A 22,238-nucleotide genomic window follows, 5' to 3' on the forward strand; every position below is an offset into this window, starting at 1 on the left:
AGAAGAGTTTACACAACACCTCACTAAAAATTTTCAGTGCAGGTTTTAGTGATCATCTTGCTCAAATATTAAGCATAAAAGTACAAGGCAGTATTATTAACAACATGTCTTTCAGAACAGCATATCAAAGCTATAATCAGCATAATGTGAACTACTTCAACAACTTATTAGAGAAAGAAAAATGGCTAGGAGTGTACAAAATGAACGATATAAATGAAAAATTCAACACTTTCATTGATACATTAACCTATTTCTTTGAACTTGCATTCCCACTGGAAACATCAACCATACGGGGAAACTCTAGAACAAACAGCTGGATCACAAAGGGAATAAGGGTTTCATGCCAGAAGAAAAGACTACTTCATGAAATATGTAACTCAAAAAATTCCTCACCTGTAGTACGCACATACTATACAAAATACTCCAAAATATTAAGAAAAGTAATAAAAGCAGCAAAAATAATGCATAATGATGAAATCATTTATAATTCAGCTAATAAATCAAAGGCTATGTGGAGTGTTATAAAAAAAAAGAATGTGGAGAATACAGACAACCTTGGAAAAATATAACACTATCACATAAAACTAAAAAAGTAACAAACCCCTTAGAAGTAGCCAACACATTTAACAACTTTTTCACAGGTGTTGCTGAAAATATGTTACAATCAAACTTTAAGAGCATCCAGGCAAGTGAATATGAAATAAGTGCATGTAGAGGATCAATGTACATCAGTTCTGATTCACAAGATGAAGTAGCTAAAGCACTAAAAGGACTAAAAAATTCCAAATCGACAGGTATTGATGGTATACCTGCAACAATGTTAAAGGAGAGCACATCAAACCTAATTGAAGTACTCACACATTTATGCGACTGCTCACTTCAGGCAGGCACTTTCCCTGATGTGTTAAAAACATCAAAAGTTATTCCTGTATATAAAAAAGGGGATAAAGACAATGTAAATAACTACAGACCCATCACAATTTCCTCCTGCATATCTAAAGTACTGGAAAAAGTTACGTATGACAAACTTATGAAATTTATAAATAAAAACAGCATCCTATGTAATGAACAACATGGATTCAGAAATAAGAGGTCAATGACAACTGCTGTCTATGAGTGCATCAATTCCATCCTAAACCTGATGGACAAAAAATTGGAAACAATAGGAGTCTTTATTGACTTGTCAAAAGCTTTTGACATGTGGACCATAAAATTCTGCTATCAAAGCTAGAAAGATATGGTATTCGAGGTCTGTCCAACAAGTGGATCAGTTCCTTCCTGACAAATCGTATGCAGGCAGTGTGCGTCAAGAACACAAATATTGAACTAAAAACTGTATCTAATCACTTATCTGACTATAAACAAATAAAATGTGGTGTACCCCAAGGATCCGTATTGAGACCCCTTCTGTTTCTTCTGTACATAAATGATCTAAGCTTAAATATTGATGCACACAAATCAATCATATTTGCAGATGACACCACGATTCTACTAAAAGGAGACGACGATGAACAGTTACAGCAGACAGTAAACATGGTCACGAAACAACTTAGCAGCTGGGCACAGAGTAATCAGCTTGTAATAAACAGTAAGAAAACAGTTGCTCTAAAATTCCACAATGTTCCTAACAAGGACATGTTTATCCCATCAGTCTCTATCAATGACGAACCAGTTGGTAACAGTACTGAAACCAAATTCTTAGGACTTTGGCTGCAGAGTAACATCAGATGGAATAAGCATATTGAATATCTCAATGCAGAACTGAGCAAAACATGTTATCTTCTTTGTTCATTAAAATCATGCTGTAGTGAGAAAACAGTATTGAATGCATATCATGCGTACTTTCATTCTCGTCTTAGATATGGGGTCACCTTCTGGGGAAACTCTAAAATAGCTAATAGCACTTTTAAACTACAAAAAAGGGCCATTAGAATCTTGTTTGGGTGCAAGCCTAGAGACTCTTGTAAACCCCTGTTTAAGAAATCTGGTATTCCCCCATTACCATATGTATACGTTATGGAAACCCTTTTGTTCTTTAAATTAAATGTAATAGGCAAGGACCAGAGACTACAAAAAAACTGTGATATACATTAGCACTTTACCAGACAAAACAGAAACTTACATATGACTCAAATCAGCACAGCACTGTGCCAAAAAGGTACTTTTCACATGGGACTTAAGCTTTATAACAAACTTCCTGAAAACATAAAAGCTATCACTGAGGTCAATACATTTGGAAAATCTCTAAAGTCATATTTACAGCATCACTGCTTTTACTCCATTGAAGAATATTTAAATTTATGAAATGTGTTATATAAATACTTACGTGTAAAGCGTATTATTGTAAGCTTAAATATGTATGCCTTGAAATTACTTTCAGCCTGTATAGTTATAACTTGACTTGTCCAATGTCTTATGCATAAGCTGCTATGTAGGCAACAGGACCAATAAAATACAATCTACAATCTTTGATTCCAAAATTTTCTACAATAGATTGTAGTGATGCATATCACTCCATGGGAGTGAGGCATATCCTTACATGTCATTAGTGATGAGTGATACTTACACCAAAGCAGCTTATATAGTAAAAAATAATATGTCTAATATTAAAGTGCAGTATTGTGTACTGATTTTATTTTTATTGTTCATCTGGTGAGCTATACTGAGGAATGATACACATCTTCAGCATGGAACAGCAACTGTGCCAAGTTTGTGAGAGAAAATACATGGGCTGGATACAAAGTAGTGGTAACACTGCTGTAACATCAAACCATCTGTGTTGACCCAATGAAGGCCTGTGAGACTAGTCTGTACAGTGAGAAGGGACAGTACTTTGTCAATTACTGTCACAGCAATAGTGCAACTGCCCTATGTTTACAAAGATAGCGCAGCATTATTAGCTCAAAATTGAAGTGGCATGAGGTCAGAGTATGCAAGAATGTTTCCAGGGACTGCGTGAAGCATGTGGTGAAGTAGAGTTGCTATACAGCACAATTTCACAATGGGTTAAAGCATTCAGAGTATGCAGAGATGCTGTGACTGATCACCCCCGTACAGGGCGACCCCATGTGGAGGACACTACAGTTCAACTCCTTGCCTCCTTGTTGGATGCTCTGTGTGAGTTACTAGCAGAAGTCAGAGTATGCCACAAAACTGTGCTCCACTTTCTGCATAACATTCTGGGATACCACAAAATTGCAGCATGGTGGATACCTCTTGAAATGTCTGAGGTGCAACAACAGCACTGCTGTGCTATCACACAAGATTTGTTGTGCTGGTACCAAAGGAAAGGTAATGAGTTTTTTTTATCCATTGTCACTACTGAAAAAAGCTGGGTGCACTCATATGAACCAAACTTGAAATGCCAATCCAATGAATGGAGATGTCCCACTTCTCCTCTAGACAGAAAGAGCATGCTACATCAAGTACCGTGAAGGTGATGTTCATTGCGACGTACGATACTGATGGGGTAATACTTCATCTTGCTGCACCATCAAGAATGATGGTATACGCTGGCTACTACTGCACATTCCTGCAACATCACCTTCATCCAGTGTCAGGCAAAAGCGACAACATTTCATGGAACAGCAATCCATCCCTTTACATGGCAATGCACAATGCCAAACCGCTACTGCTGGCCAGGACCTCTTGCAACACTGCCAATGGGAGAGTCTGGAACATCCACTGCACTCACCCAATATGAGCTCCTGCAATTACAATCTCTTTACCAAAGGGAAAGCACCACTGCGAGGGATCCAGTACAACACTGGAGATGATGTTATCCATACCATAAGGCAGATGATATGGGACCTCAACACAAATAGATATGCAGATGGTTTAAGACACCTTCTGGACATTTGCAAAAGGTCATAAATAATGGGTTATTATACTGAAGATGTGTAATTATAAGTACAGTTCTCATTACTATTTATCCAGCTGTTGTACATACTGAGCATGGTTACTCCTTAAGATCTGAGAAAGCAAAGTGCTGAAGCTGTCGATTCGTTAAAAAGGGACCTGTTGATTCATCTGTGGAATGAAAAGGACTACCATTTCAGTGTCTCTCAAGCAATGCATGGTGTTCATGTTGAGTGTATGCTATAGTGTCTGCACAAACAAAACGCTCTGAACCTTGACAGACTGTCTGTTGGCTTCTGTCTCAGGTTCTTCAGCCGATATTTGTTTGATGAGTTTTCTGACATTTTGCCAGCATGAATGGTTAGCATTGTCAAAGCTGGTGGAGGACTGGAGTTGAGCTTGCAGGTGCAGAGTATATGTACCTGGTGTGCCAATGTCCAAGGGGCTCTCTGTAGTGATTTATGGTTTCGTTCTCCTTTTACTACCTGCAATAGTCATTCGCTGAATCATGGGAATCCAGGATTCATTCACCTTGAGGCTTTCTGCTTTCTTTTTGAAGTTATTCTCATGTTTGTGAATTTTTATAGCCTCCCTGAACAATCAGATGCGATAGCTCTTCTCTACAGTGAGAATTTCCATGTTGGTGAATTTTACTATGTGGTCGACGTCGTACAGCATGTGCTCTGCCACAACCGATTTTTCACCTGCCCCAACCTGCAATGTCGCTTATGTTCTGTGATCCTGATGTTGATTGATCATCCAATCATTCCAACATAAACTTTTCCACATGTGCATGGTATGCGGTATATTCTTGACTTTGCATGTGGATCCCTTTTCTCTTTTGCCGATCTGAGACACACTTTGACCTTCTTTGTCCGTTTATAAATAGTCTTTACGCCATGTTTGTTCAATATATGGGCGATTCTGTCTGTGAATCTGGGAGTGTATGGCAGAAAGCCCATATCCAACATTTCTTTTCCCTATGTGTCACTTCGCTGAGTGTTTGACTCTGTTACACTTCTTATATAACTGGTGGGATACCCATTACTCCTCAGAACACTTTCCAGGTGTTGCATATCTTGTCTGAGGTACAAAGGTTTACATATTCTTCTTGCTCACATTATGAGCATATTAGTCATGGCTTGGGTGGTGGTTTGACAGTTTGTGCAGGTATTGGCCCATGTGTGTCAGTTTTCGATACATGCTGTGTCCCAGATTTTCACCATTCCTTGGGACCAGTACATCTAGAAATTGCAGCTGCTTGTCCTTCTCTATTTCTATGGTTAATCTTATGTTTGAATCAAGACCATCCAAGTGTCTTAGGAGGTCACTGAGCTGTTCCTCACCAAGGCCCCACACAACAAAGGTATCATTGATGAATGTGTACCATACATTAGGTTCACAAGTCGCCAAGTCCAGTGCGTGTGCTTCGAAATGTTCCATGAAGAAGTTGGCCACCACTAGACTAAGAGGACTACCCATGGCAATGCCTTCCAGCTGTTTGTAGAAGTTGCCATTCCATGTGAAATAACTCCTGGTGAGACATGCATGAAAGACCAAGACATCTCCAAGCTCTTTCTGAAACAGAAGCAAAAAGGCAGTTTGTCAAGAAGTGGCCACGAAAACTTTAACAGTTTTGTACTTTGAACCTTCCTCTATCCAGTCACATGTGCAATGTTTCTGTCTTTCATAGTCTGTCTGTAATAAACAACTGAAATCTATTCTTTCTTTTTGAATCAGCATGTATTTTGGATTTAAAATTACAACTTTGGTGATGAAGTTCAGAAGATCTATTAGTGGAAGTACATGGTCAAGCTATTGTTATACAAAACCAACATTACAATACATACAGTATAATGTAAATGGGTAGATAAAAAATCTACTCACCAAGTGGTGGAACACACACAGATAAAAATTAAGGAAAGCTCCAAGCTTTTGGAGCTACGGCTTCTTCTCCTAGGCAGAAGGGTTGAAAGGGAATGAAGAAAAAGGACTCGCTAAGTTTAGGAAATGGGAAGAGTTTGAAAAAGTTGTCCAGAATCCTGGATCAGAGGAGACTTTCCCCATTTCCAAAACTTCACCAGTCTTTTTTCTTGCTTCCCCTTTAACTCTTCTGCCAGAAGAAGGAGCCACTGGCTCCAAAAGCTTCCAAATTTTCTTAATCTTTATATGTGTGTGTTCTTCTGCTGCCACCTGGTGAGTACATTTTTGTGTATCCAGTCACATTATATTTTCAAACACCGATTATTTTTCTAATATATAAGATATGATACAGAATGTGTTTTTATCTTACATTTTTTCCACTCTTCTCCTCTGATCTGCCTCACTGATATTGATCAGCTCCAAAAGATATTTCAATAGAGCCTCTCTCTTGCTTACATGAAATGAATCATCTGGGAGGTCCTGCTGTACCTGCGCAGGGAGAAGAACACATTTCTATCTTAGGTTTTCTCAGTGTCATTAGTTAATAGTGTGCTTCTGGGTGTTCAGCCAACTGTTATTTCCATGCTATGCACAATATTTCGACAACTGATCCAGTTGTCTTCTTCAGGTGCTGTGAGTTATGCTGTCATATGCACTTTAGTCAGACTGATTGGAATCCAGGCAGCAAGTATACACAATAGCACAACTTGTAGTATCTGAAGAAATCTGAGACAGTCTTCAGAATATTGTGGACAAAACAAAAACAACAACTTGACTGAACACTCAGAAGAACACCATTAACACACTTCCATACAGTAATAGTTGCTTTGTTTTCATTTTGGCAACATATTAATTTAATTATTTTTAAATCTCCCTGCATCATGAAATAAATACACCACACTGGTTACAACTAGAAAGAAGGATAGACCAACTGGTGGAATAAGGAATGGAAGTAAACAATTGGAGAAGATGGAAAGTGTCAAGTACTTGGAACTGTAATAGGGGAAAATGGAAGAAATGAGAATGAGATAAGTGAATGTGGCAGAAAAGCAGAAGCATTCCTGCAAAGTGTTAGGAGCCTTGTTTGGAATAATGATGCCCTACAAAAAAATAAAGAAGTGATATATATATATATAGAACTTACTACAATCCAGTATTCACCCATGCATCTGAAACATGGGTGATGAAGAAAACAGATGTAGCCAATTACAGGCATGTGAAATGAAGTCCCTCAGAAGTATGACAGGAGTAACAAGGAGAGATGCAGTGAGGAATGAAAGGGTAAGGGAAATAGAGAAGGAGGAACCCTTGCACAACAGGACAGAAAATCAAGGATAAGATAGGCACTTGTGGAATGCAATGGCAGTGCTTCTGTTCAGGAAGCATTGTGGCAAGTTAGGGAGGCTTTCACTGTTTGATGGAGCTGCTCAACCATGATGTCAAGTGCCAGATGGTAGCAGGTAGTTCTGTGTAACTGCACGTCACACAGCGGCTGACTTGTGTGAAGAGTATACAGTCAAACTGGTGGCTGCAATCTATTGTGATATGACTAGGGCAGCTGAAGGGTGCCACCAAGTGTCGATGAGGGCTGTTGGGACTGTCTCTGCAGTGATGTCTGCTGTGGGTGTTGCCTCTGGCCTGTGTGTGAGGCAGTCTGTCATCGTCAGCAGATAATGCTTGTCTTGGGACAGAGGGAGCAGGCACACAATTTCGACATGGATGTGTGCAAATTGGCATGTCACATTGGGATGGCACTGACAGATGTATGGATGTGTCTCCTGACTTTATCATGCTGGCATGCAGTGCAGATGTGTGCCCATTGATGGCAGACTTTCCATAGTCCTGGCCAGGTAAAACACATGAACAAGGGCAACCCAATGGTGTTGATGCCAAAATATGACAGTCTGTGGACGTGGTCAAAAGCATTGCGCTGGAATTTATCTGGGAGAAATGAGCGGCGTGTGCCTGTTGACAGTCACACCAAATTTTGTGGGCAGAGCTAGGAATGGGTTCTAACTCATGTTGTAGGCCACTAGGGGTGTCATTTCGGAGGCTGTCCAGTTGTCTGTCATTCTCCTGTTCTTAGGTGACGTCCTCGAAGTTCACATGCAGAGAGGTAATTGCACAAGCACGGGACAAGCATTTGGCAATGATGCAGTCAATTCCAGAAATATATGTATGTATGTGGAGAACTGTGATACATACTCCAACTGTCAGAATTGGCACAGCATACACTTGGTGTTATTGTTCCAAAATGCATGAGCTAGAGGCTTGTGACTGGTGAAAATCATGAAGGCCGAAGTATTTTTCTGCCAGCTGCTGTGGCCAAGTGGTTCTAGGTGCTTCAGTCTGGAACCCTGTGACCGGTACGGTTGCAGGTTCAAATCCTACCTTTGAGGTAGGTAGTTACACTCAGGGGTTCCAGAACTATGGCGGCATTGGGCAGATGGTGTTGATAAAAATTTATCATGCCAATATAGCAGCAAAAGTCTGTGTATCTGTAGGTGCAGCATGGTTAAGACCACCTGTACCTTGTCCGTTAGTGATGTGGATCCTCTAGGGGTGATTAAATACCCCAGAAACTCAATTTCCGTGACACCTAATACACTTTTTAATGGGTTAAAGATGATGCTCACCTTACTCAGGCACCAAAAGATGGTCGTTAGGTTGTGGAGGTGGAGCTCGGGTAACGTTAAATAGGCCAGGATGTTGTCGAGGTATGCAAAACACCACAGTAAGCCTTGTAAGACGCCATCGAGGAAATGCTGCAAGGTCTGTGCAGCATTCCAAAGACTGAACATCATGTACAAGCTTTCAAAAAGCCTGAAGGGCATAATAATTGCTGTTTTTTGAATGTCTTATGGCACCACAGGAATCTGCATGAATGCCTCTGTGCAGTCAGTTTTGCTAAATATAACTGAGCCTACCATGGTGTGTCTAAAATCCTGCAGGTGTGGCACTGGATATTGGTCTGGCACTGTTCGTGTATTTAAGGCACAATATACTTTGCATGGGTGCCATGAATTATTATCTTTCTGTGGTACTAAGCGCAAGGCAGAGGACCATGGGCTGCACTTGCTACAGCAAGTCACTTGGGCGCAAGTCAACGTGAATGGCACAAGGTGGTTGGAATGGGTGTAGTCATGATGTGGTGGACCGTCAAACATTTGGTGTCTTCTGTGCACAAGGCGGGTGAGTAAGCTCCGGAAATTTGTCCAGAATGTCTCCATATTGTCCAGAGGACTTAACATGTTTAAATCTGAAGAAGCTAGCCAGCCTTTGCTTTCCTGCTAGTTTCAAATATGTTTTTGAATCAATTATCTGGGTATTTTTGATGTTGGCTAATAACTTGAAACCCCCACCCAGGATCGGTTCATTGATGTCAGCCACACTGAACATCCATGTGAATGAGTGGTGCAGTCCAAGGTCCAAATTTCAGTGATAGGTGCCATACTTTTTTATTGTTGAATTGTTTGCTGCTGTAAGAGGCAGCATCTTGGCCTTCCGGTGGTTTCTTAGCATAGGTGGGTGGGTGGGTGGGTGGGGGGGGGGGGGTGGAGGAAGGGAACAAACAGATCAGAACACACATCAACAAGATACTTTGCACTGCCACCCCACTATGTTATGAAGAAATGTCTGGATACTGCACTTCAGCCAGGTGCACCGATGCCCGGTTGCAGCTGGCATTTGGGTGTGATCAGGGCTACAGACACTTTGTCACTTCATTGTCGACGTGTGAATGATACAAGCAAAAGCTGCTCAATTACTGTTCTGATGTCATTGACATCCCACCAGAATGGCTGTCACTGCACTGCCTGTTGCACGAGCCGGATCAGCAGTAGCGGAATTTGTTGCCACTACGGCACCAACCAATCAACCTACATGCTAAGTGCTGCCACCAATGCAGCAAGTCCTGAACTAGGTGGTGCAGGACAGCTTCCATGCCAGTAGCTGTGGGAGATATGTGTCACCGTAGAGTAAAATTTGCCAGTGCAGCCACAGCTGCCTTGGCAGCAGTATTGGGCACCATTGCCAAAGCATCACACACCCGATCAGCCAAGTCTGCGATGATGTCCAGCTTCATTTTTGTTTGGATGGCAGTAACTGCTGCACTTGGGATGGAAGGCAGTGCATCCAGATAGCATGCAACAGCAAGTTGTAATAGGGCATATTATTATTTATTTCTCTCGTTCTTTTAAAATAACAAGTTATTTTGTACCAGTGATAATGTTGGGATACAAGCAAAACAAGTAGAGATATGCTCTTCAGTTGATTAATTTCTGTATCTTCACCTATTTGTCTCTATAACTGGTAGTGGGCAGACATATGACGAGTTCTGCCATTTTAATATTGTTCAAAAATGTGTATTCTAACCATACATTAAAGAAGTGCTACAAAAGTTATTAGGGAGATGAAGTTTATACATGGATATTTATATATATAACCCCATCTGTTCATCATTTAGCACATGCCGAATCCTGCATCAAGAGGATCAAAGCAGACAAGAGGAATTTGCATGAGCAGAGGAGGAATGATCTAATAACAGCATCATAATACACAGCTCTATGCACAATGGCGATAACGAGAAATACATAAATTTAAGTGATGGATGTTGATCTAAAATGTATTGAATATTGAAGGTTTGTTGATATTAGTGCCAGTTAAAATTCACTCAGGATATTTGCACGTTCCAATTTTTTCAATTATTTTTTCCATTTTTAAAAAATTACTCAAGCAGTAATTATCAATCAGTTTTCATTATATATTATATTTTATGCCCCCCCCCCCCCCATTCTGCTTCTATTCAAAGTCTGGGACCATGTCGGACTGTGTGAGGTTCTGCAGGTGTCGCAGGAACTGAGATGGCCTCCTGTCACCGTGCTCCTCTTGGCACATCAACTGATGCATCTCCTGTTCCTCTGACAATGAAATTCTCCAGATTAACTCCTCTTTTAGTTGCTTATATGAAGACTGGTTTGATGGGGCGGTGACTTTGTCTAACATTTCGGCCACACAGTCTGGATCTAGCTGGCTCACAATGTGTCCAAATTTGGCAAGGTCGCAGGCAATGTTCTTGCTCAGGAAAACCACCTCCACTTGGCTGAACTACATAATTGGGACATGGGACCAAAAGGACAGCAGATTATCCAACACCCATCCTGTGCTTGCCGCCACTCCAGTAACAGTGGGAGGTTTCAGCGTGGCTGAGATTTGTTCATGGAAGTTTCACTGGGTTGGTTCCAGGTGGGGAGAGACCGTGCATGCGGAGAATGCCTGTAGCTCACTATCCAGCCACTGGCTGCACACTAGCAGCTCATCTATTATCTTTTGTCCACTGTCTGTTGTCTTTTGCAGTTCTTCCAAAGTCGTCATCTTGCTTTAACGCCTATTTCTTGATGGTTTTTTCACAAACAAATCGCTTTTTACACATGAGGATATAAGTGTTAGATCACTCATCATTCTGCATCAACCACACCAATGAAAGTTCATAATCACATATTTAGCCTATTAATCACATTGGGGTCACCAGTGAAGTGGAAACATGTTTGTATTGCTGCTTACTTGTCAGTCGTGCAGTGAGTCAACTTCACTGCTGCACTCATGCATTTTGTTCAGGATGTAAGCTATGATGACAGTGTTGTATCAGGAACTGATAAATACAATATTGCTGAAAATGTATTTATCCTGCACAAATGGGTAAATGGAGAAGTAATGAAAAAGAAATCAGGTCACAATGTCTATCAACCAGCGATCGTGATAATCGCGTTTGCACAATTCCACTCGAACACTGATCCTGGTGGGTGTACACTCCAAGGTGATGAGTGTGTTGTCCGATCACATGAGTGTGGGAGAACAATGGACATGTGTCCAGAACGAGCAAACTTTCCTCGCAATTGTGGGGTGCCGTGTATTTCACAGACGCAAAAAAGCGAAAATTGAAATGAATGGAGAGTGCCAAACAAACTTCCCTACCCATCAGTGGGGAACCCATGTTAAGCTTGACCCATGTGGTCTGCACATTGCAGTACTGATGCTTGAAAAATGCACCTGCACTGTATGGTGGCTCAGTTCAAACTGTCATTACTGACCCATGGCCGTGTGCACCACACATTTGCTAGACTTTTGCCTGTCAGTAGGTATGTGCACCAATGGACATCTCACGTAGCTATCTGAGGCCAGCCATGAGTGACTGTGGTCATTTTATGCATTTTTGCAGCACAGCTGCCAAAATATAATACTGCAGTTTTTCACTTTGTGAAGTGCAAAATTTTACATTTCTAAACATTTAAAGCAAGTTGCCAGTCTTTGCACTATTTTGAAATGTTTTCATGATATAAGGTTACTATTAATATTGTCCATAAGATTATTAATATACAACTAGGAACAGCAAGGGTCCCAACACGCTTTCCTGGGGCGGCACACCCAAAGTTACTTCTACAGTTGACGATGACTCTCCCATCCAACATAAAATGCTGTGTTCTCCCTACCAGAAAATTTTCAATCCACTCACTAATTTCACTTGATACCCTATATGATCATACTTTTGGTTCTACATTTATACTCTGCAAGCCACCCAACAGTGTGCGGCGGAGGGCACTTTACGTGCCACTGTCATTACCTCCCTTTCCTGTTCCAGTCGCGTATGGTTCGCGGGAAGAACGACTGTCTGAAAGCCTCCATGCACGCCCTAATCTCTCTAATTTTACATTCGTGATCTCCTCGGGAGGTATAAGTAGGGGGAAGCAATATATTCGATACCTCTTCCAGAAACGCACCCTCTCGAAACCTGGCGAGCAAGCTACACCGCGATGCAGAGCGCCTCTCTTGCAGAGTCTGCCACTTGAGTTTGTTAAACATCTCCGTAACGCTATCATGGTTACCAAATAACCCTGTGAGGAAACGCACCGCTCTTCTTTGGATCTTCTCTATCTCCTCCGTCAACCCGATCTGGTATGGATCCCACACTGATGAGCAATACTCAAGTATAGGTCGAACGAGTGTTTTGTAAGCCACCTCCTTTGTTGATGGACTACATTTTCTAAGGACTCTCCCAATGAGTCTCAACCTGGTACCCGCCTTACCAACAATTAATTTTATATGATCATTCCACTTCAAATCGTTCTGCACGCATACTCCCAGATATTTTACAGAAGTAACTGCTACCAGTGTTCATTCCGCTATCATATAATCATACAATAAAGGATCCTTCTTTCTATGTTTTCGCAATACATTACATTTGTCTATGTTAAGGGTCAGTTACCACTCCCTGCACCAAGTGCCTATCCGCTGCAGATCTTCCTGCATTTCGCTACAATTTTCTAATGCTGCAACTTCTCTGTATACTACAGCATCATCCGCGAAAAGCCGCATGGAACTTCCGACACTATCTACTAGGTCATATATATATATATATATATATATATATATATATAATGAAAAGCAATTGTCCCATAACACTCCCCTGTGGCACGCCAGAGGTTACTTTAATGTCTGTAGATGTCACTCCACTCCAATGATAACAACATGCTGTGTTCTGTTTGCTAAAAACTCTTCAATCCAGCCACACAGCTGGTCTGATATTCCGTAGGCTCTTACTTTGTTTATCAGGTGACAGTGCGGAACTGTATCGAACGCCTTCCGGAAGTCAAGAAAAATAGCATCTACCTGGGAGCCTGTATCTTATATTTTCTGGGTCTCATGAACAAATAAAGCGAGTTGGGTCTCACACGATCACTGTTTCCGGAATCCATGTTGATTCCTACATAGTAGATTCTGGGTTTCCAAAAACGACATGATACTCGAGCAAAAAACATGTTCTAAAATTCTACAACAGACCAACGTCAGAGATATAGGTCTTTAGTTTTGCGCATCTGCTCAACGACCCTTCTTGAAAACTGGGACTACCTGTGCTCTTTTCCAATCATTTGGAACCTTCCGTTCCTCTAGAGACTTGTGGTACACGGCTGTTAGAAGGGGGGCAAGTTCTTTCGCGTACTCTGTGTAGAATCGAATTGGTATCCCGTCAGGTCCAGTGGACTTTCCTCTGTTGAGTGATTCCAGTTGGTTTTCTATTCCTTGGACACTTATTTCGATGTCAGCCATTTTTTCGTTTGTGCGAGGATTTAGAGAAGGAACTGCAGTACGGTCTTCCTCTGTGAAACAGCTTTGGAAAAAGGTGTTTAGTATTTCAGCTTTACGCCTGTCATCCTCTGTTTCAATGCCATCATCATCCCGGAGTGTCTGGATATGCTGTTTCGAGCCACTTACTGATTTAACATAAGACCAGAACTTCCTAGGATTTTCTGTCAAGTCGGTACATAGAAATTTACTTTCGAATTCACTGAACACTTCACGCATAGCCTTCCTTACGCTAACTTTGACATCGTTTAGCTTCTGTTTGTCTGAGAGGTTTTGGCTGTGTTTAAACTTGGAGTGAAGCTCTCTTTGCTTTCGCAGTAGTTTCCTAACTTTGTTGTTGTACCACGGTGGGTTTTTCCCGTCCCTCATAGTTGTACTCGGCACGTACCTGTCTAAAATGCCTTTTACGATTGCCTTGAACTTTTTCCGTAAACACTCAATATTGTCAGTGTCGGAACAGAAATTTTCGTTTTGATCTGTTAGATAGTCTGAAATCTGTCTTCTATTACTCTTGCTAAACAGATAAACCTTCCTCCCTTTTTTTATATTCCTATTAACTTCCTTATTCAGGGATGCTGCAAAGGCCTTATGATCACTGATTCCCTGTTCTGCACATACAGAGTCGAAAAGTTTGGGTCTGTTTGTTATCAGTAGGTCCAAGATGTTATCTCCACGAGTCGGTTCTCTTTATCAGTAGGTCCAAGATGTTATCTCCACGAGTCGGTTCTCTGTTATAAGCATTGATGTGGCAATGAGTCACAAGCTGTTTGGAAATCAAGAAATACTGCATCTACCTGACTGTCTTGTTCCAAAGCTTTCAGTATGTCATGTGAGAAAAGTGTGAGTTGGGTTTCATATGATCAGTATTTTCAGAATCTATGCTGGTTAACACAGAGGAGGTCATTTTGTTTGAGATATCTCATTATGTCTGAGCTTAGAATATGTTCTAAGATTCTACAACAATTGATGTCAAGGATATTGGATGATAATTTTGTGGATCACTTCTAATATCCTTCTTCCAATTTGGGCACAGTTTGTTGGATCTACAATAGATTATAGTCAGAAGAGGGGCTAAAGCCACAGATTCAGCATAGAATCTGATAGGAATTATGTTGGGCCCTGGAGTTTTCTTCAATTTTAATGATTTCAGCTGTTTCTCAATACTACTGACACTAACGCTTATTTCGTTCATCCTTTCAGTGGTACAAAAACTGAATTGGGGTGATTCTCCTAAGTTTCTCTTTGCAAAGGAACCTTTGAAAATGGCATGAGCCACAGCTGAAATTGATCAATTCAAACAAATACTTGGGTGTAAAAATTTGTAGCGATATGAAATGCATCAATCATGTAGCTTCCATTGTAAATAAAACATGCAACAGACTATAGTTCACTCATAGAATACCAGGGAAATTTAATCAGTCTACAAAAGAGACTGTTTGCAAAACACCTTTGTGATGCATTATAGAAGCCTCCTGAAATGTGTGGGACCTGTACAGAATAGGAATCGCAGGGGATATTGAACATACATAAAGAAGAGTAGCAGGAATGGTCACAGATTTGTTTGACCCATGGGAGAGCATCATGGAGATGCTGGAAAAACTGAACTGGCAAATACACAAAGATAGATATAAACCATCCCATAAAGCTCACTTAGTAAGTTTCTAGAAACAACTTTAAGGGATGAACGTAGAAATATACTATATCTCCCCACATATAATTCCTGTAGGGATCTTGAAGACAAGATTGGACTGATTACAGGTCACACAGAGGTGTTTAAGCAATCATTCTTCCCATGGTTCATACATAAATGGAATGGGGAAGACCTAAAGCTGGTACAATGGGTAATGTGCCCAACATGCACTTCACAGTGATTTGCAGAGTATGGTTGTAGATGGAGGTAGATAACTTCACCATCTGCAATAATTCTGAGGTTACTACTGTCTGCAAGGTTATGAACATACAACATGACTATAAAGGATACCAACACACTTCCAGATATTCTTGAAGTTACTTCTAAATCTGTCGATAACTCCCCACTGATGATAACATGCTATGACCTCCCTACCATGCAATACTCACTCCAATCATTGATTTCAATTGGTTTCAATTGGTACCCCATTGAACTATACTTTCAGGATAAATATTTTGTGATGCTGAATCAAAACCTTTTCAAAACTCAAAAATTACTACATCTGTCTGTACCCATGACTTTCTGGATGGTGTGAGACAAAAGTGCAATCTGGGTTTTACATGACCAATGTTTTTGGAATCCATCCTGACTGGCACTGAGGAAATTATTCTGTTCACAATATCCTATTACATTTGAGTTCAAAATATCTTCTAAGTGCAAGGCTCTACAACAAATGGATGTAAAAGATACTGGATGTCAGTTTTATGTATCATTCCTGCTAGCCTTTCTTTAAATTGATGTTACCTGTGATTTTCTCCTACTATTGGGCTCATTTTTTTGGTTGGTTGACTGATTCATGGGAGGGGACCAAACAGCGACATCATCGACCCCACAGGATTAGGGAAGGATGGGGAACAAAGTTCGCCAGGCCCTTTCCAAGAAACTATCCTCGCATTTGCCTGAGGCAATTTGGGGAAAGCACAGAAAATCTAAATCAGGATGGCCAGACATAGGTTTGAACCGTCATCCTCCCAAATGCAAGTCAAGTGTGCTAACCACTGCGCCGTCTCGCTCGGAGCACGTCTTTTTGTTTGATGGATTTCCAGCACATTACACTTCAAGGAGAGGCCACCTCAGCCACAAATTCTGAATAGGATATCTGTTCTATGTTAATGTTTTCATTGTTTTCTATAATGCCATTACAATGCAGTGTACCACATAAAGGTGACCATATTGTGTACAGCTCATCTGTACTCATCTTGTGAATTTTCTCTAGTATGAACAATGCCAGCAATCTTTGATGAACTTGTGAACCATATATTGTCATATCCTGTGGTGCATGCAGTGTTACATAGTGGTTAGCATCACTATCTAGTGTGGTGCTGGTCACCAGTTCACACCTGACCACCAGCAACCATTTGTTATTACATATTTATCATTTCTGGAAGACTCTTGAAATTGTTTCATGGATTAATAAACCAATCAATCAATCTTATGTTTGTAATGTTCATATATTTTAGAATATTAAATGTTAGTAAAAACAGCTACATTGTCTGTCCATGAGGTCAGTCTTTTCTGGCTGTACATTGGTGTCAATAATGAATGTACTTTCAGTGCTAAGTATTGTATTTCACTGATGACCCTGCCTTAGGATATGGACTTCATTGTGGTTTAGATATGACACTGTTTTATGGAGGAACCAGGTACTTCAAAACATCTACATCACAGTGGCTCCAATCAGGCAATGTAAAAGTCATTGCCTGCACAGACAGGAAAAGAAAACAGGCAGTATGTCATTTCTAAGATAATCCAGTTAGGAGACAGATGGAGTCCTGAATAGCAGTAAGTCAGCTGCATGCCAGGCATCCAACAGTGTTTTCCAGGGATGCTGGTCAGGACCCTATGAAATTGGTGAAAGGATTCTACTGAGAAGCCACATACAACAATGGGATGACATGGTATGTGTGGCAAACATGTACTTTTAAACTGATGGCACAACCCAACAATGGTTTGAGAAAATCTACATTTACATCTACATACATACTCCACAAGCCACCATATGGCGTGTGGCGGCACATGGTATCTTGTACCACCACTAGTCATTTCCTTTCCTGTTCCACTTGCAAATAGAGGGAAAAACCATCCATCTATGTGCCTCCACATGAACCCTAATTTCTCTTATCTTATCTTCATGGTCCTTATGAAAAATTTATGTTGTCAGCAATATAACTGTTTCACAGTGAGCTTCAAATGCTGGTTCTCTAAACTTCCCCAACAATGTTTCTCAAAAAGAATGTTGCCTTCCCTCCAGGAATTCCCATTTGAGTTCACAAAACATCTCAGTGATACTCATATGTTGACTGAACCTATTGGTAACGAGTCTAGCAGCCTGCCTATGAACTGCTTCAATGTCTTCCTTTAATCACACCTGGTGGCGACCCCATACACTCAAGCAGTACTCAAAAATGGGTCATGCAAGAGTTCTATACAAGGGCTCATTTGCAGAAGCACTACAATTTCCTACAATTCTCCCAGTAAAGTGAAGTCAACCATTTGCCTTCCCTACTACCATCTTTACACACTCATTCTGTTTCATATTTCTTTGCTGTCTTACGTCTAAATATTTAACCAATGTGACCCAGTTGGCATCCCTGCATATGCCTGTGGTTAATTAGTAACTACCAGAAGTTTCATTGTTGTATGTTTGTTAGTTATTGTTCTGTGTGTTCAGTTGTGTATTGAACAGAATGCTGTGTTGCACAGTTTGCAAATTTTGAGATGGCAGAGTTAAAGGAGCAAAGCATCTGCATTCAATTTTGCATGAAACTCAAGGAAACCTTTACAGAGACAGATCAGATGATGCAGGTAGCCTACAGGGATGAGTGCTTAAGCCATGTTCAGTGTTACAAATGGTTTAAAAATGGCCATACAGAAGTTAAAGATGACTCTCGTTCAGGTCTACCTTGGTAATCTATTGATGACGCTCATGTCAGGATCATCTACAATATTGTGCATGACAACTGAAGACTGACTGTTCAGGAGATTGCAGAAGAATGTAACATTTCAGTTGGATCATGAGCAAAATCCTGAGACAGCATTTTGGAATGCATTATGCTGCTACCAAGTTTGTCCCACGACTCATGAGTCAAAACCAAAAAGACTTTCACCTTACAATCTGTGAAGAGCTTTCGGATTGTGCAAATGAGAACGAGAAGTTCCTTAAGAGAATTATAACTGGTGATGAGACTTAGGTCTATGGTTATCATACTGAGACCAAGGTTCAGTCTTGACGAGTGAGGAAAAGTTCTCCAAGACCAAAAGAAGCTCATCAGGTCAGGTCAAATGTCAAAGCTATGCTGACAATTTTCTTTGACTTGGATGGATTACTTCATCAAGCCACAGGGACAAACTGTTAATCGATGGTACTATTGGGACATGTTGCAATGCCTGTCATAAAAGTGAGAAGGAAATGGCCTGAAATGTGATGAGACAATTCATGGATCTTGCATCACGATAACACACCCACACATTCATCCCTGTTGGTACGTGACTATTGCACAAAAAATTAAATCACTGTGTGCCTAATTCTGTGTACTCTCCAGACCTGGCTCCTGTGGACTTTCTTTTATTTCCAAAGTTGAAAACATTATTGAAGGGATGAAGATTTGAAATGACAGAGAGATAAAAGAAAATTCACAGACGGCACTTTGCATAATCCAGCAAGGCTGTTTCCGGGAGTGGAAACAGCAATGGGAGTGGTGTATCAATTGTGAAGGAGAGTATTTCAAATGAGATCATGCACAATAAGTAAAAGGTAAGCAAAGAAAAATTTTGTAGACAAAGTTCCAGAACTTTTTGAATGGACCTTGTACACTACTATTGTTATATTTGAACATTAGGAGATTGTTTTTCCTACTCATCTGTTTTAAGCACTTATTTCTACATTTACAGCAAGCTGCCATTCATCACATCAACTACAAATTTTGTCTAAATCATCTCATATCGACCTACAGTTGCTCAACAATGACACCCTCCCATACAACACAGAATCATCAGCAAACAGCTGCAGATTGCTGCTTACCCTGTCCGCCAGATCATTTATGTACATAGAAAATAATAGCAGTCCTATAACACTTTTCTGGGGCACTCCTGACAATACTATTGCCTCTGATGAACATTCATCACTGAGGACAACATTCTGGGTTCTGTCACTTGAGAATAATTTTAGCCACTCTCATATCTGGGAACCTATTCTACATGCTCATACCTTCATTAACAGTCTGCAGTGGGGCACCATGTCAAACACTTTTCAAAAATCTAGAACTATGGAACCTGCTGTTGCCCATCATCTATGGTTCAAAGGGGTGAGAAAAGGGCAAGCTGAGTTTTGCATGAGCAATGCTTTCTAAAACCATACTGATTCATGGGCAGAAACTTTTCCTCCTTAAGGACATTTATTAAATTCAAACTGAGAACATGTTCAAGTATTCTGCAGCAAACCAATATTAAGGATATTGGTCTGTAAGTTTGTAGATCTGTTCTTTTCCCCTGTTTACATGTAGCACTCATGTGCACTTTATTCTGGTTCCATGGGACTTTGCACTGGATGAGAGATTCATGAAAAATGCAAGCTAAGAAACCAAATTGGGATTCCATCCATACAGGAGTCTGTACATTAGTCTGATATTGTTTGTATGATCCTCCTCCATGAATGATTTAAAACTTCAGCTTTCCTTTTACAGTCTTCTATTACCACAAGTTCCGCCCCCCCCCCCCCCCTCCCCTACAGTTATCTAAGTGGGATACTAACAATAGCTTATCTGCTTTTTCTAGTAAACATACTCTCCTAGTCTCCTGGATGGATTTATTAACTTTAGTAGCCCTCAACACTATGATGACATCATGGTCACCAATCCCTGTCTCTATACTGACACCGTCAATAAGGTGAGGCCTGTCTGGAGCTACAAGCTCTAAAATATTTCCATTGCTTGTGGGTCGTTGATCTAGCTGCTGAACACAGTTTTCAGAAAATATGTTCAAAAGTACTTCTCAATACTACCGGTCCGCACCACCTACAAAGGAACCATAGGTGTCCCCATCTGTACTCAAAAGGTTTAAGTCACCTCCATCTAATAATGTATCACCTGGATTGGAGGTATTTCTGTGCTCCTGAGTGTATACTTTCTTTGATTCTAAAACTGCTGTGGTGGAATTGGGTAGTTGGTAAAAACATCTGATAATTAACTTGAGTTCACCTAGACCTGTTACACGTGTACAGATAACTTCAGTCAAGTGCAATTTCAGCCTCAAGAGAGACAATATTTTTGCTGACTGCCACTCCTATACCATCTAAACTGTCCTTTAAATGCACTTTCCAAGCCACACTAAATATTTCAGAGATTTCTGCTTCAGGTTTCAGCCACCTCTCGATTTCAGGAGAGAAACTCAACAGCTGGAACAAAATCCAGACCAAAACGAAGAAACCGTTAGGAGATGTGGCAATGATCCTGCATTATGGCCACATACAGGCCACAGGAGGTATTAAACCTCCATATCCTTAAGAGGCCGACAGTTGCTCCTCACACGGCTCTTCAATCCCAACATGCCAGTGCTCTGTACCAGCTACAGACGCCCACTCCTGGCTGGCCGAGCAACACACTGCTTGGTGCAGCACCATTGCCGCCGGTGTGCTGTTTCAGACCCTAGCATGACTGGCACATTCCAAGGACCACAGATGATTGTATCTGCTGCTTCCACAATTCACTCTTCATTCACAGCCCTGATACGATTCATCGTAATACTCAAGCTAGAGAGATTCCTTTGGCCTGCCATTGGACTATGCTCTTGGTCCACTACTACTTGGACTCTGTGGATATTGTGTGTAACTCTTGTGCTTCGTCAATAAGAAAAGTGTTAACTGTTTCGTAGTGCCTAGTTATTGTGTAGCAATCATTACACAGTTCACGACAATTAGGTCAACCTCAGTGAATGTTCCATGAACTTGCATTCGATTAAGTCAATCTCAGTGTGTGTACCACAAACTTGTATTCTATGAACAATGCCATGGACAAAGAGCTAACATTCTACAAACAAGTACGTTGAACAGCGTTTATTCCAGTTCTACAAACAGTGTCTTTCATGCTACGATCAAGGAAAACACAGTCAGTTCTATGGAAACTGTGCTGTGAACACTTCTGCAGCACGAAATGGACAGCAACCTTTGCCTTGTGCAGATTCAACAAGAAAACAACTCTGTGCTGCAAAAGATGATGTCAGTGCTTGTAAACAGGCAACAGGCTCCACAGGTGATGCATCCATTTCCATTCCCATGCTATTATAAGGCAGCTGAGGAATGGGAATTCTGTGAGAAGTGCCTGAGACAGCACTAAGCAGCATTTCAAGTAACTGACAGCAATACAATAAGACTTTATTTTTGTCAAGGATTACGCCACAAATGTACCATCTTCTGTGCAAGCCGAGCCCCTTGGCCGACTGTCAAAACTATCATTTGACAAAATGTGTATTATTCTAAGAACATCGCAGATGCATGCATGTTACAGCATCTTATGTTGAGCTCTACCAGTGCAAAAAGCACCCAAATCAATTGTACAGAGCTTGGGCTGCAGAACTTATGGACTTAGCAGGAAAACTAGATTTATCACAACCAAGCATGGCAAGCCAATGCACA

The 22,238-nt window shown here is 40.8% G+C and overlaps 1 protein-coding gene across 1 annotated transcript in view; it reads right to left on the reverse strand.

The window, feature by feature from the left end:
• Positions 1-22,238, reverse strand: part of LOC126187853 (cilia- and flagella-associated protein 157) — a 171,377-nt gene that overhangs the window by 28,935 nt on the left and 120,204 nt on the right. The window contains exon 8 of the mRNA XM_049929168.1: positions 6,152-6,270. Coding sequence (XP_049785125.1) covers positions 6,152-6,270 — 119 coding nt within the window. The remainder of the gene's footprint in view (positions 1-6,151; positions 6,271-22,238) is intronic.

The sequence above is a fragment of the Schistocerca cancellata genome, chromosome 5 (genome assembly GCF_023864275.1).
Source record: "Schistocerca cancellata isolate TAMUIC-IGC-003103 chromosome 5, iqSchCanc2.1, whole genome shotgun sequence".
NCBI classification, from domain to species: Eukaryota; Metazoa; Arthropoda; class Insecta; order Orthoptera; family Acrididae; genus Schistocerca; species Schistocerca cancellata.